Here is a 20000-nt window from a genome sequence, read left to right as displayed (position 1 = left end):
AATTTCACTGAATTCTTCCTTAGACTGACTCAGGACTAATGGTCTTATAGTTACCCCTAAAACTACTATACATGTTAGGATCTGATTAATAACTAATGACATCAAAATGTTTATGAAGGCCCCTTGACATGAATACTCTTTAAATAGAAAGACAAAGGGTTTATATATATATATACATATTATATATACATATATATATAGATACATATATATATATATATATAAAACCATAGATTTACACCATACTGGACAAATCTTGGAGGAAAAACACAAATCTGCCATTTTTTGAATATACAAGCCTAAGTTCTGCAGTGAACTAGATAGCTTAATGAATAACCTGGTGGCTCTTGGAAAATCACTGGAGAAAAGCTGACTCCAGAACCCTTCCTTGTATGTTCCATTAAACCATCATACATAAACCAGCCATTGCTGAACTGGGAAGTGCAAATATAGTGACCACCATACCAAAGTGTTGCACCAAAAAGAGAAAAAAATTGCCCAAAAATTAAATCAAGAAAGGTGTTTGGGCCAGTTTTTGAGCGTCCCCTCTACTGAGAAGATTGACAGAAAAAAGAGCAAATGATTTTAAATTTAGCAGCCTACGTGGGGCGCTGACCCTAACACCAGCACAGTGCCATGATGTGTGGGCATCACCATCTTCATTCAAAGTTAAGTCCTCATAGAAAGAAACTTTCTTTGAAGGCTTGCTAGCAAATTTCCTCCCATACTGAGAATCATTTGGGTAAGGCCAGCTTTCGAGGGAATCAAAAAAGGTGTCCTCCCCACTGATATCGCTGGTTGGCAGCGGCAGTATCAGAGATGTAGACTGCAATGTCTGCACTGAATTAGGGTAGGTTGCTGAGCAGTAAGTTGAGGTGGTGGTGCTCATCAGGTAGGGATTCAGAAGCTTCAAGAAAAAGTCGCCTTCATTCCCATACAAATCCAAGGTTCCAGATGTAGCTTGAGGTTGTGGTCTGAGAGACTCGAGTACCACCAGCCTAGCAATTGCATAAAGGCCACTGTCAACTAGCCGAAGGACTCTTGGGATGGTATTGCCAGGCTCAGGAAGGTCTACCTAGTTTACTCTACCTGATTTAACAAAGGCCTGAAATATCATGATCCAGTTATCCAGAAGCGTTGGTCACTAATATTCCAGTACTTGTCACTCCACCCCAAGGAAAAATGGTGAGACCACAGTCCTGATGATGGCAAAGAGAAGACTTGTCTTTGTGAGTTGGATTAACAACACATTTATCAAGGACTCTGCAGCATAAATGTCCTCATTGGGTTAAGTACCTGGTCTGTAAGCACGAGAGGTATTAACTACACACTTGTGCTTCTACCAAATAATCTAACAGCTCACTGTTATCATCAGGTGAAGCTGATGGAAAGATATCAGTGTTCACTGCGTCTATGTCATCAGTGCCATCTGGATTCAGTTGTGGCAAAATGAAAGGCAGAAAATCCCTGGGGACATGCATTTCAAACATTTACGGGAGCTACTACTCTCATCCAGAATGCCGTGAGAAATTCTGAGATTTTTGCGATGAGGGATTCGTTTCATGCAATCCTCTCCACTGAATCAGGACTATTTGCTGCATGTAAAATAAAGTCACAGATTTCCCTGCCTGTCACTAGGAGGATGTGTTGGCACTGATAGTGATAAGCATGGCTCCGTTTTAACACACATTTCCCATCTCTCACACAAAAACAATGCTTACTTAGGACTTCCTTGGGAACAGCAGAGGTTGGTGAAGTAACAGCTTCTACAGTATACTGTTTGAAGATCTTCAAGGAGTTGATCTCAATCACAGTATCTTTACCCACAAGGCCATCTGGTGAACAGGCAAGAAAGGGCAGCTTGGTGTTCACCCATAATCCTGAAGGACACACTTTACTTGTGGTTTCTTCCTCATATTTAAGGACCGCCCTTAAGTCGCATTCCAGGTCATATAGCATGCAGTTTGACTGGAACGGTTCAGAGTCTATGCGCCAGATATTCTGTGAAATAAACTTAAATGCTTCTGAGGCGGCTTTTGGCTGTGATTCAACAACAAGTTTGCCAACTTTGTACGCTGGAAGACATTTGGACGCTGTTCACCGGCACCACCTTTGTCCTTGAGTGCCATGGCAGTGGCCAGTGTGAGGTTGTTGTAAAGGATTTTCACTTTTTCTTTCAAGCAGCTAGGCTCGCTGAGATCATAATTTTTGTGGGTAAACTTCAGATGCGTTTCCCACATTGATAAGCCATCACTGTACCGCGACATGTCACTTAGAGCTGAAACTAAGCGATTGGTTTGCTCCGGTGAAACTCTACGGTACTCTAGCGGTCTTGGGTCAAAATGTTTCCGCTTGTTTTGATATTTAGTGTCGGATACCCGGCGCGAATTCTTGTTCCTCTTTTTGCCTTTGTTCCAGGAACATTCTTGGCTCGTGCAGGGTTTTGAGAAACTTGGTCCGTGCTTCGATCCAGGATCGAGAATAAAACAGCAACGACATCCCTGCAGTGACCCAAGGACGAAGCTCTACAAGGCTCACATGAAGCATGAATGACAGAACCACTTCTCACTGATAAAACAACAACGACATTGTGCTGGAGATCAGCTTTCATTAACGGCCAGACATGTGCTCACACAAAATAATTTTCAGCTTTGAAAGTGTCCATCACGTCACGCGAAAATCCAGAATCCACGTATTTTCTTCCAATTTTCATTGGCTTGTCTGTCATGTGGCCGAGTCCGTCGTCTTGATCTTCGCTGTTTAAATTTTGAATGAATTTCAGCGCGTAGTAGTGGATGTGTCCATAATTGAAAATTGATGTAATGTTCTGGGACAGAAAAGTGTGCCTGCTGCCTGTTGGAATTAGTGGAACCAAAACCAATTTGCAATTTCCCTTCAGCTCATTACTTGCCTTGATGGCCTTTGCGGCGAACCATTTGCCATCATTGATACTCAAATCAAGAGTGCGGTGATCTCCACCTTTTATACAGCCTTTTACACGTCCCACAAGCACCGCATATTTTCCGCATTGATTTAAACGTCTACATTTTAACCCCCTTTGTTCTACAGTGTAATTCTCTGGAGCCTGGAATGCCGTCGTTTTCAGTAAGAACCGTAAAAGAGCGATCATAAGTACTCACGAGCGGCATATTTTCACTTGCTGCTCTCACAGAAATGGCAAATGTTTGTCTGAGTCACGGTACGGGTCTCAAATTCGTGACGTCATCTGGGCGAAGCGCTATTAATAGAGTACTCGCGTTTGGCTAAATAACGTTGCAACTTAAATAAAGTGATGATGTTGATGATGATTATGACGATTATGATGATTATTGCTTTTTCTAGGTCACCACTGTGAGATTGATACGGACGACTGTGCCAGTTCACCGTGCAAAAATGGCGGGACATGTCATGACTACCTGTTTCATTATAATTGCACTTGCGCATCGGGCTGGACTGGCAAAAGTTGCGGTCAAGACATAGATGAGTGTGCTCTTGGATTCTGTGAGAATAATGCGACGTGCAATAACTTGGATGGAACGTACTCGTGTACATGTGCTCCTGGCTTTACAGGCAGTAACTGTTCTACTAATATCGATGAATGCAGGTCCAATCCTTGTGTCAATGGGACGTGCAGAGACTTAATAAATGACTTCATTTGTACATGCGTTCCTGGATTTGAAGGTAATAGTTTTAAAATCGCAGGGTACGGATTTGCGGAACGCCGGGTGTGATTTATATTCTTCATCTCCTTTTTCCGCTACGTTGTGAGAATCATGGCCACCATTGAAAGAAAATTACACGTGAAATTGATTTTTAAGAAAAATCGACGAGACTTTACAACCGGTTGTAGTTGGTCACAACAGTTAACAAATCTAGTGAGCCCAACTCCAAAAGGTTGCTTAGTCTTCGTTAATGAAACTGTTTCCTTCAGCAGTAGTACTACTACGAGGAAACCTTAAAAGAGTGCGTTCTAAATGAGATGCCAATCGTGACAAGTGGAGATAGAGAAATGAGCTAATCGCAACGCCATTCAAATCGTTGGAGCCAGTGCTAAGCTATGGAAAACGCTTACAGTAAAGTGTAATGGGTTTTCCTCGTGTCTCTGAATGGTTCAAAATGTTGGGCGAGCTTTTAGAGCCAATCACCAGGTGCGTTACATCGAAACCATAGGGATCAAACCGATGAAGTATAATAGGCAGTTGGCAGGAAAATGAGACGTTTTTTAACGACGGTACGAGAGCATGAGGCGTCTTTCATGTTGTTACTCATTTTGAACTCATTAATTCATTTTTGTCATTTAGGAAAGACCTGCTCTGAAGACATAAATGAGTGTTCTTCTAGTCCTTGTGTAAACAACGGATCTTGTGGAGATTTGATAGCTGATTTCAAGTGTACTTGTCCTTCAAACTACACTGGCAAGAGATGCGAAATTGAGAAATCGGCCTGCAAACCCAACAATCCTTGTCTGAACAATGGCACCTGTAGGCTGCATTCAGAGAAATACAATTTTACATGTGTGTGTGCCGCTGGCTTTGCAGGATCGCGCTGTGAGAACGTCACGACACTCGGGTTCATTGACAGCTCTTTGATGAAGCTCCAGGTCAACAGTCATGCATCCCAGTTGTCGTTTCAGTTTAGGACAACCCTAACTGACGTCTTGTTAGCTGTTGATTCAAATAACGATTTCCTCGTTTTTCTTGGTAATGAGAACATCACCGTAACCCACAGTATGTTAGGTAAACTTTCTGTGGGGCAGACAGCAAACCTCAGCAACGGTCTTTGGCATACAGTATCTGTTAACATAGTTACAGCAAACATGAGCATTATGGTGGACAACTCGTCTTGTGGGTGGCACTGTATGGCATCTTCTCCCCTCTTTGCGAAGGTTCACCTAACAGACCTCTATTTTGGTGGATCTCCGTTTGCTGCTAGCGTCGATCGAATCATGTCTAATTTTACCGGCTGCATTCAAGATGTGGTCATTGACGGCGAGATAGTGATCCCCACGGACCAGGTTCAGGTGGTGTTGGTTAACACAAGTATTGGGTGTCCACGACGGGAGGTTTGTGCTTCCAGTCCTTGTGCCCATGGCAAGTGTGTGGATGAATGGGTCAAGTATAGATGTGAGTGTTCAAGGCGATGGATTGGCCCGCATTGCAATACAAGTGAGTGTCGTTGCTCTTTGATCGACAATTTGATATCGTGTTTATTTTCTGCTGTTATTTCCTTCTCATGGGACTAAGCGATTAATATTTAGGCTTAGACTTACTGCTGTATGTAAAATTAGTCTCAAATTACTGAAAGAAGACATTCTTTAAATTTTCCGGATTATTGCTTTCTGGCGTTTATAGCGGAGCTCAGGCACGCGAAGCGCGCTAGCGGAGGACCAAGGGGTAATTTTAGGTAATCTATCGATGCGAGAAATTTTGGTTATGACGTCACGTATATTTGCCCGTACAGACTGTCGGGGTGGAGGTTGGGAGGCAGGACAGCTTCTTGGGACGAGAGTGTTGGGCAATTTTCCTTGGCGGGAAATCGTGCGGCAGCGTTGCATTGGCAACCCGCGTTTTTCTGGCGGGAAATCATATTGACGAGCAATGGGGTAAAGATTAAAGAACACAAAAGAGCACGAGAGAAGAGGCGACGAAATTGGAGAAATTTAAGCGAAGAAATCCTCGAGAAAAGCCGAGAAAGGAGGAGAAGAGAAAATTTTGATGAAAATCAACGTAAAGCTAAGAGAAATAGAGCGAGAGCCAAACTACTTATTTACAATGGTTAGCTTTCAGGTAATGTTTTCCTTCTTAATTTATTCCTCGCTGCCTCACATATTTTGTAAAACAAGCTTAAAAAACGAAGAAGGCCTGAAAGCGTTTGCAATTCTGTGTCGATAGAGATTCTGACATATTTCAGCAATCACTTTTATAGGCTTTTTGTGTGAAATGGATCTCAAGTTGTCAGCTGCTTTGCTTGACTGTGAAATTGCAGTTGAGTAAGCGAATTTATTACGCTTTAGGTTGACTTTTCAATTAGTAAAGAGAGAAAGAGAGAGAGAGAGAGAGAGAGAGAGAGAGAGAGAGAGAGAGAGAGAGAGAGAGAGAGAGAGAGTGAGAGAGAGTGAGAGAGATTACTGTGCGTGTAACTTCAGTTTTAATTGTTGATTAACATTGTTGGTTATTGTTTGCAAGACTTCTTTGTTTACTGCTGTCAGCTCAAAGGTGTTATATCTTTTTGATCACTGTTAACTGTATACAGTAATGACCATTACTTTCGTATTTTATGCAGAAGCGTAATTATCTCCGTATACACTATATTGCTTTCTGGGGTTAGAAACGGGAGCTCCGCTTTTAAATCTAGTTAATTGTAGTTATTTGTGGTGGTGGTGGTGGTAGAAGGAGTAGTAGGAGTACAAGTAGGAGTAGGAGAAGAAGTATGTGCAATGCCTGCCTGCAGGCCATCCCATGGTATAAAATGGGTGCAGATTATTTTTACCCACAAATTGTAACGTTTGTTATCATTTGCTGGTCTCTGCAATGTCTGGAAAGCGTAACTTTATAGAAAATATAACAACATTTTAATTCGTGACCGGTCACATGTGCATTCTACGTCTTCCACATGTCATGGTCATTATTACCCTCTGTGTTCTCCTCGAGTGTCTCCCGAAATCGGAGGTACAAGAAAGCCGGATTTTTTACTGTCGATCGTCTGGTCTCGCTTCCAAAGATTAAGGGTTGATTTCTATATACGGTAAGCCATTAGTACCTGTTACTGATTTCATTTAGCGAAGTTATCGTTGACGTCACCTACTGCCATCAATGTGTCAACCAGAGCCTCATTGGCTGTAGAAACGAAGGGTGTTTTGTTCCTGTGGTTGGCACATTTGAATAACAAGAACAATGTTTATAAACAGATATCTTTCTTATTGTCGTTGTAACCAGTTTCAAGAAAGTTGTTTGGTGTCCGTGTTTGGTCCGTGTTTCGGTGTTTTGAGGGGGTCTTTATCGGTCACTTATCGTGGCAAAACTACCTTAATTCTCAATGGAACCGAATGATCCCCAGAAAAGTTAGTTGTAATTCCTTATCGATTAGATAGACTCTTCATATTAACTTTATTGGACTGCCAAAATCCTGAATTCAAGATTTTGGACTGCCAAAATCCTGAATTCAAGAGTTTGGAAGTCGTTAAGGCTTAATGTAAGTTATAACTCTACTGAAATAACTCTATTGATAGTTAACCTCGCCTTAGGCATATCTAAGATAGTTTACGTGGCTTGCATGCTTAGTGTTCCTGAAACGGTGGTTAAAACAATGCAGGATAAAATGTTCAAATTTTTGTGGAAAAATAAGAAAGATAAAGTAGAAAGAGCAGTATTATATCAACCATCCTCTCATGGTGGTGTGAACTTTCCAAATGTCGACACTGTGGTAAAATCACTACGCTTGAGCTGGCTAGGCAGGATTTTAAATTGTACAAATGAGACCTGGCAAGCTATTCCTAATAGTTATTTTAACAAATATGGAGGATTACCATTCCTATTGAAATGCAATTATGACTCTAAGAACTTTGAGAAGAAAATGCCTTTTTTTATAATGAAATGTTAGAGCATTTCAAGGAATTACGCAATGGTTATCGTGATGTTCACAATAGTGAGTTTATTCTTGGAACAATAAAGAAATTACAATAGAGAGCAAATCTATTTTTTTGGAAATATTTCTTTGAGAATGGAATTTATTTCGTACAGGATTTACTAAATAAAGACGGTAAGTTTTTATTTCTGGAAAATATGCAAAGGAAATATAATGTGCAACTAGTTAAATTACTTAAATATTTCCAACTTATTGCTGCAGTTCCAAATTATTTGAAGAGAAAAGCGCAGGCAACTGCTGTGACAAACAGAAATACACTTGAGGAATGGGATGGTTTTCATCTGTCTAAAAACAAAGCTATTCCTTTAACTAAATGTAAATGTAAAGACTATTACAAATAATTTCAGGAAAAGGCTAGGACAGAGCCTACCACTGTTAAAAGATGGTGTAGACGTTTTCCGAACTTTAATTCTAGTTGGAAAGAGATCTTACACAAAATGTACAAAACGACGAGAGATAAAAAGTTAAGAGAATTTGGTTATAAGGCTTTCCACAGAATTTTAGTTACTAATAAGGAGCTCAAGCAATTTAAAATCAGGAGCGATGACTTATGCCCTCATGGCCTCTGAGTCATGGCCTCTGAGTCAATAGCCCATTCGGCCTTCGGCCTCATGGGCTATTGACTCAGAGCCCATTCGGGCTCGAGGAATAATTGTTAAGTATTGTATTGTAGTGTTCAGTATTGTAAAATCTATTTTCATTAAAAAAAATACAAAAATAAAAATGCATTAATACAAGCTCTTGAGTGGATGTAATTTCTGACTTTAAAGTTTTGTTTTCAGAATTAAGACAACGAGGTTTGGGTTTAGCTGATAATAATATCATATTTTCAACACAGATATGGTTGACAACTCAGAGAAAATTTATGAATGATTGATATGATACAATTTGTTAAATTAAATTGTTATTGATGCTAATAATTCCCATTGGTTATTAAGTTTAAGGTGCTTATTCATGCTTGGGGTTGTTACAGCAAGAGACACTGTATTTACCTTTAATGTTGTTGTCTTCAAAAAATTTCCTAAAAGGAAGCAAAAATAAAGTAGTTTTAAGGTAATGATCTGATGTCAAAAAGTCAATCACTAAGGAAGGACGTTTACCAACAAAATGTATTTTTTGATAAGATGATTTGAAATACAGTGTAAGAACAACATCTAGCGCCTTTTGTTTGCTGATTTTTAGCCTGTCCCATTGGTTTCACTGGCGATTACTGTGAAATTGACATCAATGAGTGTGAGCAGCATCCTTGTCACGAGTACAGTACTTGTATGGATCTCATCGGCAACTACAGCTGCCATTGTGGACCACGTTGGACTGGTCAGCATTGCAACATCTTCTTAGGATCTTTATGTAACAGCACTGTCTGCAAAAATTCTGGTATCTGCCGAGATGCAGTGGACAAAAACAACTACACTTGTGTGTGTCAGTCAGCCTTCACTGGGTGGAACTGTGAGCTTCAGTTGGACCCTTGTGATAGTTCTCCATGTGAACAAGGTGGAAATTGCTCGAAGCTTACAAGTGATGACTTCCAATGCACTTGCCCACCAGGTCAGTTAAAATGGAGCTGACGTAAACATAAGTGAGGAATTTAGAAGCACAGCATCTAAATGTAGGTCAACTCAAAAACTACTGGTATGTCTCCTTCAAGGGGAGGTTTAGATATCTTTTTAGAGCGAGTTTAGGGGTTTTATCCGGTACATGGAGGTGTTGGGTAGATTTTCAAGGTTTTTGGAATTTTTTGATATTGTACAAAATATTCAGTGGTCTTAGGGCCCCTTGAAATGATGCCATCAGTTAAAAAATGTGCACACTTGCATACTTTTTCTTGATGCACAGTAAAATTAATGATTATTCATTAAAGTATACTTTGGGCTAAACTTCAGAATACCCGGCCACAATTGCGTGACATTAAATGCCTGCTCCCGTAGTCCCGCAGTCAATAAATATTTGCATATTGAAACAAAATAGAAATACTTAAGAAGGGTCTCCCGCAGTCCCGCAGTCCCGCAGTCCCGCAGTAGGTCATTTAATATTCATTTTTTTCACTGCGGGAGTGCGGGACTGAGGGAGCACTAGTTCTACAGCCGTTTAATATTAATTTTTTTCCACTGCGGAAGTGCGGGACTGCAGGAGCACTAGTTCTATAGCCATTTAATATTCAGTTTTTTCGACTGTGGGACTGCGGGAGTGCGGGACTGCGGGAGCACTAGTTCTATAGCCATTTAATATTAATTTTTCACCACTGCAGGAGTGCATTACTGCAGGAGCAATAGTTCTATAGCCATTTAATATTAATTTTTCGCCACTGCGGGAGTGCGGGACTGCGGGAGCAATAGTTCTATAGCCATTTAAATAAATATTCATTTTTCGCCACTGCGGGAGTGCGGGACTGCAGGAGCAAGCGTTCAATGTCACGCAATCATGGCCGGGTATTCTGAAGTTGCTCCACATTAATTTTGTGCAAGCTTTTGTTGTTATGAGTAAAAGCATAGTTTTGCCGGATGCCTTTTGTTCATAACTTTGTTATTTGTCATTAATCTTAATCAAAGATTTAATACATTTTGCTCGTAGGCTTTAGGGGAAAGAGATGCAAGACTAACATTGATGAGTGTGCATCATTTCCGTGCAAGCAGAGGGGGTCTTGTATTGACGGCATCAATAATTTCACTTGCAACTGTACTGGGTCCGGTTACACGGGACTTACATGTTCTGATGACATTAACGAATGTGAAACTAACAACCCCTGTCATCCTGAAGCAACTTGTTTCAACCGTCTTGGTACTTATCAGTGTGACTGTCAACCAGGATTTACTGGAAAGAACTGCTATGAAAATATTGATGACTGCCAAAGTAGTCCCTGCCAGAATGGAGGTATGCAACAAAGCTTTAGTATAATTAAAGATGATTATTTGAAGAAAAACATGAATTACTTTCTTCGTCTGTCAGGCCTTGACAATATGGCTAGTGTCTTTCGGTCATTTTGAAAGAACTGCTTAGGTGATTATTGCGTAATAATCACCTGAAGTACAACCAATCAGCGCAGAGAATCACCTCTGTAATTAAACTAAATAATAATGTTACTAGTTACGGATATAGATAAAATTATAAGATAGGTATTGCAGTCAGGAATTTACAGTATGTAGAATGGTTAAGACTTTCAGAGTGATTTTTTTTTTAACAGACGCTTTAGAGATGGAATTGGTAATACCTGTAGTTAAACAATTTTGGTTGGTAAATATGGACCATTACTAGCGTAAGGATATCATTTAGAAAAATATATATATATATTTGTTGGCCATAGCATTACTTTAAGGATGGAGGCTATTCGTCTGGTTAATTTAACAACATAGAGTTTACCGGTTTTTTAGCACTTTCAGTGCACGAAAGCGTGCCTGTCACCTGTATGCTTCAGTCATCTTGCCTCATACCACTACAGTCATCGCATCCCCTGCTCTGCTATACTGTTTACATGCGTTGCGATGTAAGAATGTCTTTGTCGACACTTTAAAGATGCAGATGTTAATGTTACATCTCACAGGAGGAAATTGCGAGGAAAAATGCAAGGATGGAAAAAAATGCCGGTATTTTGGAAAACTCCTCTGTCTTTGTGAAAGAGGCAAAAAAGGAGCTATGTGCACAAAGAATGGTATGTGAATCGTTAATACCATTTGCCCCACAGGTTTGAATTTAATAAGTAAACTTAGTTAATACGGCGTGAACTGAAGTGAACGGAACACATGTCAGCGACTTTAAAGGCCTCCAGCGAAGAAACGCTTCTCAGAGTGGAGAACGTAGCGTCACCTCGAGAATTTTTCTGGATCTTTACATTGTGGACTTGTGTATCTTCCTAAATTAGGTTCTATTTGACTGGAATGGCACAGAACTGAGAACATGTAACTCTTACCGATGTTTTCCGGACTAGAATTCAATACTGGACGTATAAATGCATGGCACTATAATGTTGTAAACAGAATTAACTGAAGAGAGTGTAGTGTAACGTGAAGTGCTAGATTTCTATCCCATATGAACCATGTGAGCGTTAGCCCTACTGATGGAACTGGGTCCACAAAAGGAAAGAGAAAAACTCCAGGGTGGGAATTGAACCCACGACCTTCGGGTTAGATCTCCGCCGCTCTACCGACTGAGCTACACAAGAGTGTGAATTTCGAGTAGTTTATAGTAAATAGAAGCAGTTTCTCTTTAGGAAGCAAAAAATATGGACCGAATACATTTGTTTGTTTTTTTTTTTACCGTTTGAAGTTGATTTTGGCTCGCAGTTCCCGAACTGATCAAACCATATGAAATATAAGGGTAGATGAGGTTATAATAGAGTTACCTAAGAGTACTAATAGAGACATAATGGCGAAGCTTGTTAAGTATGCCCAGATTCTTTGCTAATAGATTATTAACATGCTGTATGTGGGTATCCCATTTTAAAGTATCATCGATAAAAACTCCTAAATACTTAATATCACTTCTCTGTTGAATATCATAAGCTGTTACGTTGATAGATACCTTTTTCCTAGGTGATGGTCTCTTTAAAGTTGACAGATACCTTATTCACAAGCTCTTCATGTATAGTTGATTCCAAGTCTTTAATATTTTTAGAGAAATAGAAAATATTTGTATCATCAGCAAAAATTCTAAACTTAAGTTCACACGATGAGTTAGGTAGGTCGTTTATATAATAGGAAGAGTAACGGTCCAATAGTTGAGCCTTGAGGGACCCCACATGTAATTGGTCTCAAAGAGGATTCAACATTACCAATTTTTACATATTGTTTACGTCCGCTAAGATAACTCGAAAACCATGTGAATGGGGTTCCACTTACACCATATTTGAACATTTTAGATGAAAGGATTTGGTGGTTTAATAATAATGTCAAAGGCCTTGGAGAGATCTAAGAAAATACCACATGTTAGCATGTTGTGATCAAGGGCAGTTTTAAAATTGTCTGCAGTTTTAGAATTACATGCTCGGTGGAGTGACCCTTTGTAAAGCAAATTGAAATTTAAGTAGGATACTTTGTTTTTCAAGGAAGGAAGCCAATTGATCATACACTAATTTTTCCAAAACGTTACTAAAAGAAGAGATAATAGCTATGGGCCTGCAATTCCCAGGTTCACAAACACTTCCATTTTTATAAACTGGGGTTATTCTTGAAATTTTGAATATACCTGGGACAATTCTTGTCTCAATAGATTCGTTGTAAATTTTTGTAAATGGGGAGGCTAAAGAGCTTGCAGCCATTTTAATAAAATTATTAGGTATACTTATATAAGATTTATTTTTGTCCAGATTTGCAAATAGAGTAAAAACCTGAAGCTCAGACAATGAACACATAACAAAAGAAGAAGAGGGAGAGTAATTTATATACTGAGTAGGACTTATAGTTAAATCATCATTGAATTTATTAGCAAGATTAGGGCCTACATTTGTGTAGGTCTTGTTGACATGTACAATCCTAGTAGGCTGCAACTGGCCTTTAGTTTTCCTCTGAATAAGTTTACCTATAAGCTTCCAAATAGATTTTAAATTCCCCTTATGTCTTCCAATTGAGATTTAAAATATTCTTTTTTACTCTCACTATTAAGATGTGGCAAAGTGTTGGAGTACTTTTTGTATGCAGTAATTCTGTTCAAATCATTGCTCAAAAAATGTGTACGGTACATCTTCTGTTTCAATTTAATAGATTTAAGAATTCATTTTGTGATCCACGGCTTATTCAGATATTTTGTTTGGCATGCGAGGCCAGCTTGATTAGAGCATGTTTGTTAACTACCTACAAAGTGTATCGCATCAATTGCATCATGAGTTTTTTCATTAAGAGACTTAGAGGGATTGAGGAGTAGTGACTAATCTAATTGATTAATATCAAGTATAAAACTTTCATTATTGAAATTTGAGAAATCTCTATAATATGACCTTAATTAACTCTCTCAGTATTAGATTTGACAATACAAAATATAGGCAAGATATCAGAAATATCAACAGTAGCTATACCAGGTACAATATGAGAAGAATTGGTGTACATATGGTCAATAAGAGTAGCAGTATAGCTCGTTATACGGGTTGGCTTAGTAATTATTGGTAAAAGACCGTGTGAAAATAGCATATCTAGGTATTTTTCAGTCTGGCAATAAGAGTTTACAGTTTCATAAAGTCAATATTGGTATCACCGATTAAAAGAAAGTTACACTTGTCAGGATTGATAGATTTGATGATATTATTTAACTGGTCTGTAAAGTTTAGAAGATAACTATTAGGGTGCCTATATATACATCCAACTACAGTAGGTTTCTTATTTTTTCCATTATCAATTTCACACCATGTAGACTCTACTTGGTCCATATCAAAAACTATATCATAACGAGGGATAGCTTGCAAAGAATTAGCTCTATAGAGGGCAGTTCCACCTGCATTTGTTCTTGAGTCAGTACGGAAAAGCTTATAATTTTTCAAATCTAAGTTGTTAACAGAAGATTCATTAAGTTTAGTTTCAGTTATTCCTAATATATCAGGCTGCGAATCCATAGAGTCCAAAATTTCTTCAAGGAGATTAAAATTCTTCGATAAACTTCTTGTATTACAGTGGAAAATAAATAAGTTACAGCCAGATTTCTTCAGAAGATTATTTAGCTTCTTCATAGAATAATATTCTGAACAAGGAGATACAAGCATTAAATCTGGGTCGGATTCATCTGTCTTGTGAGGATAGGGAGCAAATTATATAGATCATTGCTTTCGTCGAGATTTGGAGCGGACCAGATCCCAAGAAGATGATTAAAGTCCCTATCAGAAAGAGAAAAAAAGGGTAGAATACTTACAGTTTCCTCATTGACAGCCATTTAAAAGTTTTGTAATATGTGATCTAAGTAGTCATCGAAGTCCTCAAAAGAAACAAAGCATTGGGGAGTCGATGTGTCAGACTTGCATGATCTTACCGTTGCTAGTCCAAAGATATCTGTACTGTCGATTTCTCTTAAATTCTAAGATTCTACTAAATAAATGCTTCCTATAGAGTCAAACTTTCATTAATATGAATCTCAACATCGTGGCTAACAGAGGATGTCTCCGGTTGAGCTCGGACAGATGGCAAATTAAGTTTCTTGTGGTTCTTGTAGACTTCGTCCCTCGTAGTTCGTCAAGTGAATTTAACAATAATCTTGGATTGTCCATTCCTTACCGGAAGTCGATGTGCAATTGAGATATCTTTGGACTCTAAGCCAACATCAACCAAACTCGCCTTCTCAATTACCAACTGAGTGAGGTTATCGTCAGCAATAACTGGAATTCCTTGAATCTCGAGGGTGTCGCGTCGGCCATATTGTTCACTCGCATCAAGGCGGAGCTGGTTGTCATAAATGTCATTTCTTGCACGATTGACGTCCGCAATCATGTCATCGATACGCACATCTGAGAACTTGTTGTGTTTCTTTAAATCGTGAATACTTGTCATCAATGCATCGTACTTTTCAGCAAGAAACTTACACGAGGTTTCCAAATCATTCAATTTCTTGTTCGCAGTCATTAGCTCCATCTTCAGTGGTTCCATCGCCAGCGATATCTCCTTCCTTACATCCTTTAGCAACTCGTTTTTAGAGGTCATGGTAACTTATAAGGCAGTTCAACTTCATAAAACTCGAGCGAGGGTCCCCCGCTTCACTCCTCGTCCCTCGATCAGTCCCCAGTCCGCTGAAAATAAGGGATGCTGCTTGTAAGAGATTTGTTTATAAAATTGCGCCTCGCAAGCCCCTTTTCCCCCTGTTATCAAGTAGAGTAGAGATAAGGGATACTAAGTACAATCTTAGAAGGAATACCATTAGAGTATCTAAGCCATTTAACATCGAAAGTGTTAGTCAATTTGTTACTTGTAAGTATGCTAATAGCCTCCCACATTGGAGGCACTAGTATGTGAGGGATTATTCTTCAGAGTTACTCCGATTTTATCGCTCGATTGTGTGAACCTGTAAACCTATAAATTGCCCTTGCTTAATTCTTTCAATTTTTTTTTCTTTAAAACAGAAAATCTAGCATCGAGCATTAAGGCTGAATTTGAGTTCAATGAAGAATTTAAACTTGAATACGAGGACCTTGAGAATCAAATGACTGAAGCGTTCATGGATAAAATTGAAGGGGCTGTAAGTTTTGTTTTGTTTTGTTTTGTTTTGTTTTTTTGTTGCGAATTATATTCCCTCTCTGCAAAGGCTCTTTTTTTCAAAGCCAAATCTTATTGATATGACTTAAAAAAAAAAAAAAAAGGAAAATGAGACAGAACAGTATTGCAAAAAAAAGTCAATCTAAGATTTTTCTTATGAAAGTAATATAGACAGGATATGATTAAGTTTGGTCTTCAAGACAATTGTTCAAATTTGGTGACAACATCTTCTTATAGAGACGCAATTCCCTATAATTCCGTAACGGGTCAGAGCAATTGTATTAGCGATTATCCTTACATTTACAGATCGCTGAAGAGTTGAATGGGTCTGGATTGATCTTCGTAATTGTAAGCAGATTAAGGTGAGGTGTCGCTGATGTTACTGAGAACGTGAAGGCTGCCACGCATAAATGCTTCTTCCCTGATATTTAGCTAAGAGACAGCCTCAGCTCGTTTGGCCACTGTGCACCCACGTTGTAAAGAAATCTATTTTCATCCCCAGTTTTCATAATTCTGTATTATATACCTGTGTAATCTCTATAATTAGTTGAAATAGCAATGTGTGCAATAAAGATTACCTCCTTCCTTCGTCACTTGAGATTGCATTTACGCTCTATGTATGGTTTTGTCCTTTCCAAAACAATCATTAGTGGCCGGATGAGTAAAATATTAAATGGTGAAACTGGAATGACACAACGAAACTTTACAATAAAACCATCGACTCCATTCAAAGGATTTATTGGGTCTGGAGATATACCAAACTCGACATGGGATAATTGAGAGCCACAATGAGGCCTCAGAGAGAATCGAGGAAAAGGATTGCTAGATTGCCATGTCGCTCAACTGAAAACCCTCCAAATGTACCTCGTTCTTGTGTCTCTAGTATACCTTTGGCCATCTGATTGTAGAAAAGGGAGTGTGATTGCCGATGTGGAGCTCAATTTTGACGTTGAAGTGGGTGAGAGTGAAGTGGACGCTTTGCTGAGAGAAGTTACCAAAGATGGAAAGCTTGCTGAATTTGAAGTGTTTGAAGTAGTTTTTGGGACAGTTATCCCAGGTGAGTTACAATTGCTTTCATTAATTGTACCATCAAGAGAGAAGAAAGAATGAGGGGCACAACATGCCCACCTCAATCTTTTTTTTTAGGATGAATTAAATATTTCGGAGCATGAGAAATAACGGGACTACACTAATCAAGTGCTCGTCAGCCACCATCTTGATTCAGCCATTCTGGAAATCATCCAAAGGGAAAAAATTGACAGTAAATGGTCCCACAGATGGCATTTAAAATTAAAAGGACAAAAATGTCAAGGAAATGGTTTGCTGAAATGTTATGGCCTTGGACAATTAACTTTCCGAATAGTGTTTCCTGTTACAGTTGAGATGCACCCCCTCTTCCCTACGCGAAATATTACCAACAAACAAAAACAAAAATAGTTTATTTCCATAACACGTAAATACAATAACATAAACTTAATCGAACAACTTAAGTATACTACAATGCCTCCCCCCCCCTCCCCCACAGAAAATAAAGCTTGTCTAATAAGGAGATGGAAAAAGAAACCATTAATTATTGTTTTTCTCCGACAGATACTCCTTCTCCACCTAACGAAAACGACAACAAAGACTTAATATATGCATTAGTCATTGGATTCTTGGTACTGATACTGGTTTCAGTTGTCGCTTACTCCATTATGAAGCGAAAGAGACGTAAGTCAACGCAAACCTTTTAGTATGATTTATTTATAGAGCCTCGTAATATTTGACCGAGTGGTACTTTCTTCTCTCCAAATTTGAATTGAGCATCTTTTCAAGCACAGACTTTAATCTGGTCTTTTCCCGTATTTTAAGAGTTTCAAAACGTCTTCACCTCGCTAAAGTACAAGCAAAACAACTGAGAATCTTTGATCACCAACATTTTTGTACAGAATCTTTTCCGCCTTTTTCTGCCCAGCAATCCGTAACTGAAAAAATTGTCCTTAGATCAAGGATATGCCACCACTTCACAAGAATTGAAAGATTGTTATTTTATTCCCTTACTATCATTAATTCAATTAGTTTATAAGGACTTTAAGATCGACGTCGCGGTCGTCAACGAGAACGCCACAAAACAACAATCTCGTTGGTAAAAGAGGGAAAAACAATAGTGCTGCACGTGCCACAAACATTTTAGTACATCCTTTTGTGGTAGTCTTTATAAAGACGACCTGATATCACCAAATTCCAAGTTTTGACGACAACGTGAATATTCAACAGAAAATCTTCCAGTCTTGATTTTCACTCTGAAGGCATCTCGTACCCTTTTAGAACAACAAAAAAAAAACATTGTTAGTCCAGTCAATCTATGGAAAAATAGGGCTCAACCTACTACTAATTGCAACACAAGGTTTCTAAACGGTTTTAGCTCCAGAAAACATCACTTTATAGCATATCAAAAATGTTAAGAAGTCCTATTAAGGGAACATGTTAAAAATGAGGAATATTTATGTCGAATTGCGAGCAAAATTTTCCGGCATGGAAACGAGGCTGCACAAAGCACATTTTGATCTGCCTTGATTTCCGCGAGGGCTTTTTTAGGAGAATGTCGGTGGATCACGCAAAATAACTGCAAGTGATTGAAAGACTGCAAAGTAATTTGGAATCGTGAAATTATTGACTGTTGTTTCCTTTCGATGAGCGTGTAAAACTCTTTGCCTATACAACTATGATATTAAGATAATTGTCAAAATACCCTCCTTTCTTCTATTATGTACTATTTTAAAGAAATTTTTAAGAGCAATGAAATCTGTAATAAGTATCAGGAGTTAATTTAGAAGGGAAAGTTTGTTTTTATAGTCTATGTAGAAATAATTTATTTAGATTTTCGAGACGTCTCCCATTGGTCACAGTTTGTCGGCGGCATTATCTTTGTCATTCTCTACACGTATAGCCGAGTTCTATTGAGCAAATACAACCCATAAATTTCCAGTTCTGAGTTGCCTTTGTAAAAGTAAGGAAATCTTGTTATTTTGGTGATTTTTCATTATATGTGTGTAGCAACGATGAGGTTATTCCAGTGTGCGTTTTCCCATGTCTATTATGCAAATGAGGATTTGTTTCAATGTGTGTGAATATTGAATGAAAACAGCAAAACCTTTATTGTAAAGCTGAAGAGTGCTGCACAGATCTTTTTCCTTTCCGTAGCCATAGAAGCGATATTTTCTTATGACTGACTAATACACTACCTTTCATGTCAATGTAAATTCACAATAAATATTACTGGACGTCCTGCGCGAAACCAATACATTCATTACTTTTTTGCGATTTTAGTCACAACAAAACTTTGCCCTCGTATGGAGGCCGAATAACAGCGTGAAATTTCGATTTCTTGCCCAGTTTATGATCCTCACCGTCGCTAATGTGCTATATTTAAATTAATTCCCAGTGCCAGCAGTATATTGAATTCCCAAATGGATAATTCCATTTGTGTGCTATGTAATACGCCTGTTGTAACTATCCGAGGTAAGGGCAGTGAAGGAATTAACCGTGCCAGCCAAGAGCGAAATGACACGATTGTAACTGTGCCAGGGCAACAGGTCCACAAAAAGTGCTGCTGGGAGTATTGCAAAGCCCATCATATAACATGTGCAAAGAAATCTCAAGACACACCCACAATTCTCCAAAATCGCAGATCATTGGTTCAAAGTGCCGAACGTTCCTTCAGCTTTCGAACCGACTGCTATTACTGTGGAATGGAAGTAGTTTTCCAAGAGGATAAAAAGTGATCAAGGGAGGCCTACAAGGTAACGACGCTGAAAGCCAAGAATGCGGTGCTCGAGGTATGCTCTCGAAGGGGAGATACATAGGTGGCGGCCGCACACGCTAGATTGTTACACGTACATGACCTCCCCGCTGCAGACACAGTGTATCATCAAAGCTGCAGCGTTTACTTCCACACTGGGAAACAGATCCTGCAGGCTTACTCCACAGAAGAAACTGCCAGCAAGAAAAGGAAAACTGGTCGACCTCAAAGTGAGGAAAAGCTGGGTGCCTTTCAGTCATGCAATGCAAGAATTAACAGCCGTAAACTACATCTCCAGCGAGCAAAATAAGGATATGAACGAGGCAGGAAAAGAGTGCGACAACAAGGATTCCATTAAAATACTCTCTGCTCTTAAAGATATCATGATGGGTGTTCATGGCGGCTGTTCTGTCAAT

At 38.9% G+C, this 20000-nt stretch overlaps 1 protein-coding gene across 2 annotated transcripts in view; it reads left to right on the top strand.

The window, feature by feature from the left end:
- Positions 1–20000, top strand: part of LOC138030085 (neurogenic locus Notch protein-like) — a 126662-nt gene that overhangs the window by 92010 nt on the left and 14652 nt on the right. Inside the window, exons 18-26 of one of the 2 annotated variants that reach the window (XM_068877940.1) lie at positions 3343–3681; positions 4302–5165; positions 8827–9192; positions 10216–10515; positions 11183–11290; positions 15671–15786; positions 16110–16165; positions 16712–16860; positions 17394–17535. In XM_068877940.1, the coding sequence (XP_068734041.1) occupies positions 3343–3681; positions 4302–5165; positions 8827–9192; positions 10216–10515; positions 11183–11290; positions 15671–15786; positions 16110–16165; positions 16712–16860; positions 17394–17535 (2440 nt within the window). Of the gene's footprint in view, positions 1–3342; positions 3682–4301; positions 5166–8826; positions 9254–10215; positions 10516–11182; positions 11291–15670; positions 15787–16109; positions 16166–16711; positions 16861–17393; positions 17536–20000 lie in introns of those variants that run through there. The other variant, XM_068877941.1, reaches the window with a different exon arrangement.

This window comes from Montipora capricornis, chromosome 13 (genome assembly GCF_036669925.1).
Source record: "Montipora capricornis isolate CH-2021 chromosome 13, ASM3666992v2, whole genome shotgun sequence".
Taxonomy (NCBI): Eukaryota; Metazoa; Cnidaria; class Anthozoa; order Scleractinia; family Acroporidae; genus Montipora; species Montipora capricornis.
Note: the sequence above shows the minus strand (reverse complement) of the source record. Positions and strands in the feature narration are given on the sequence as shown.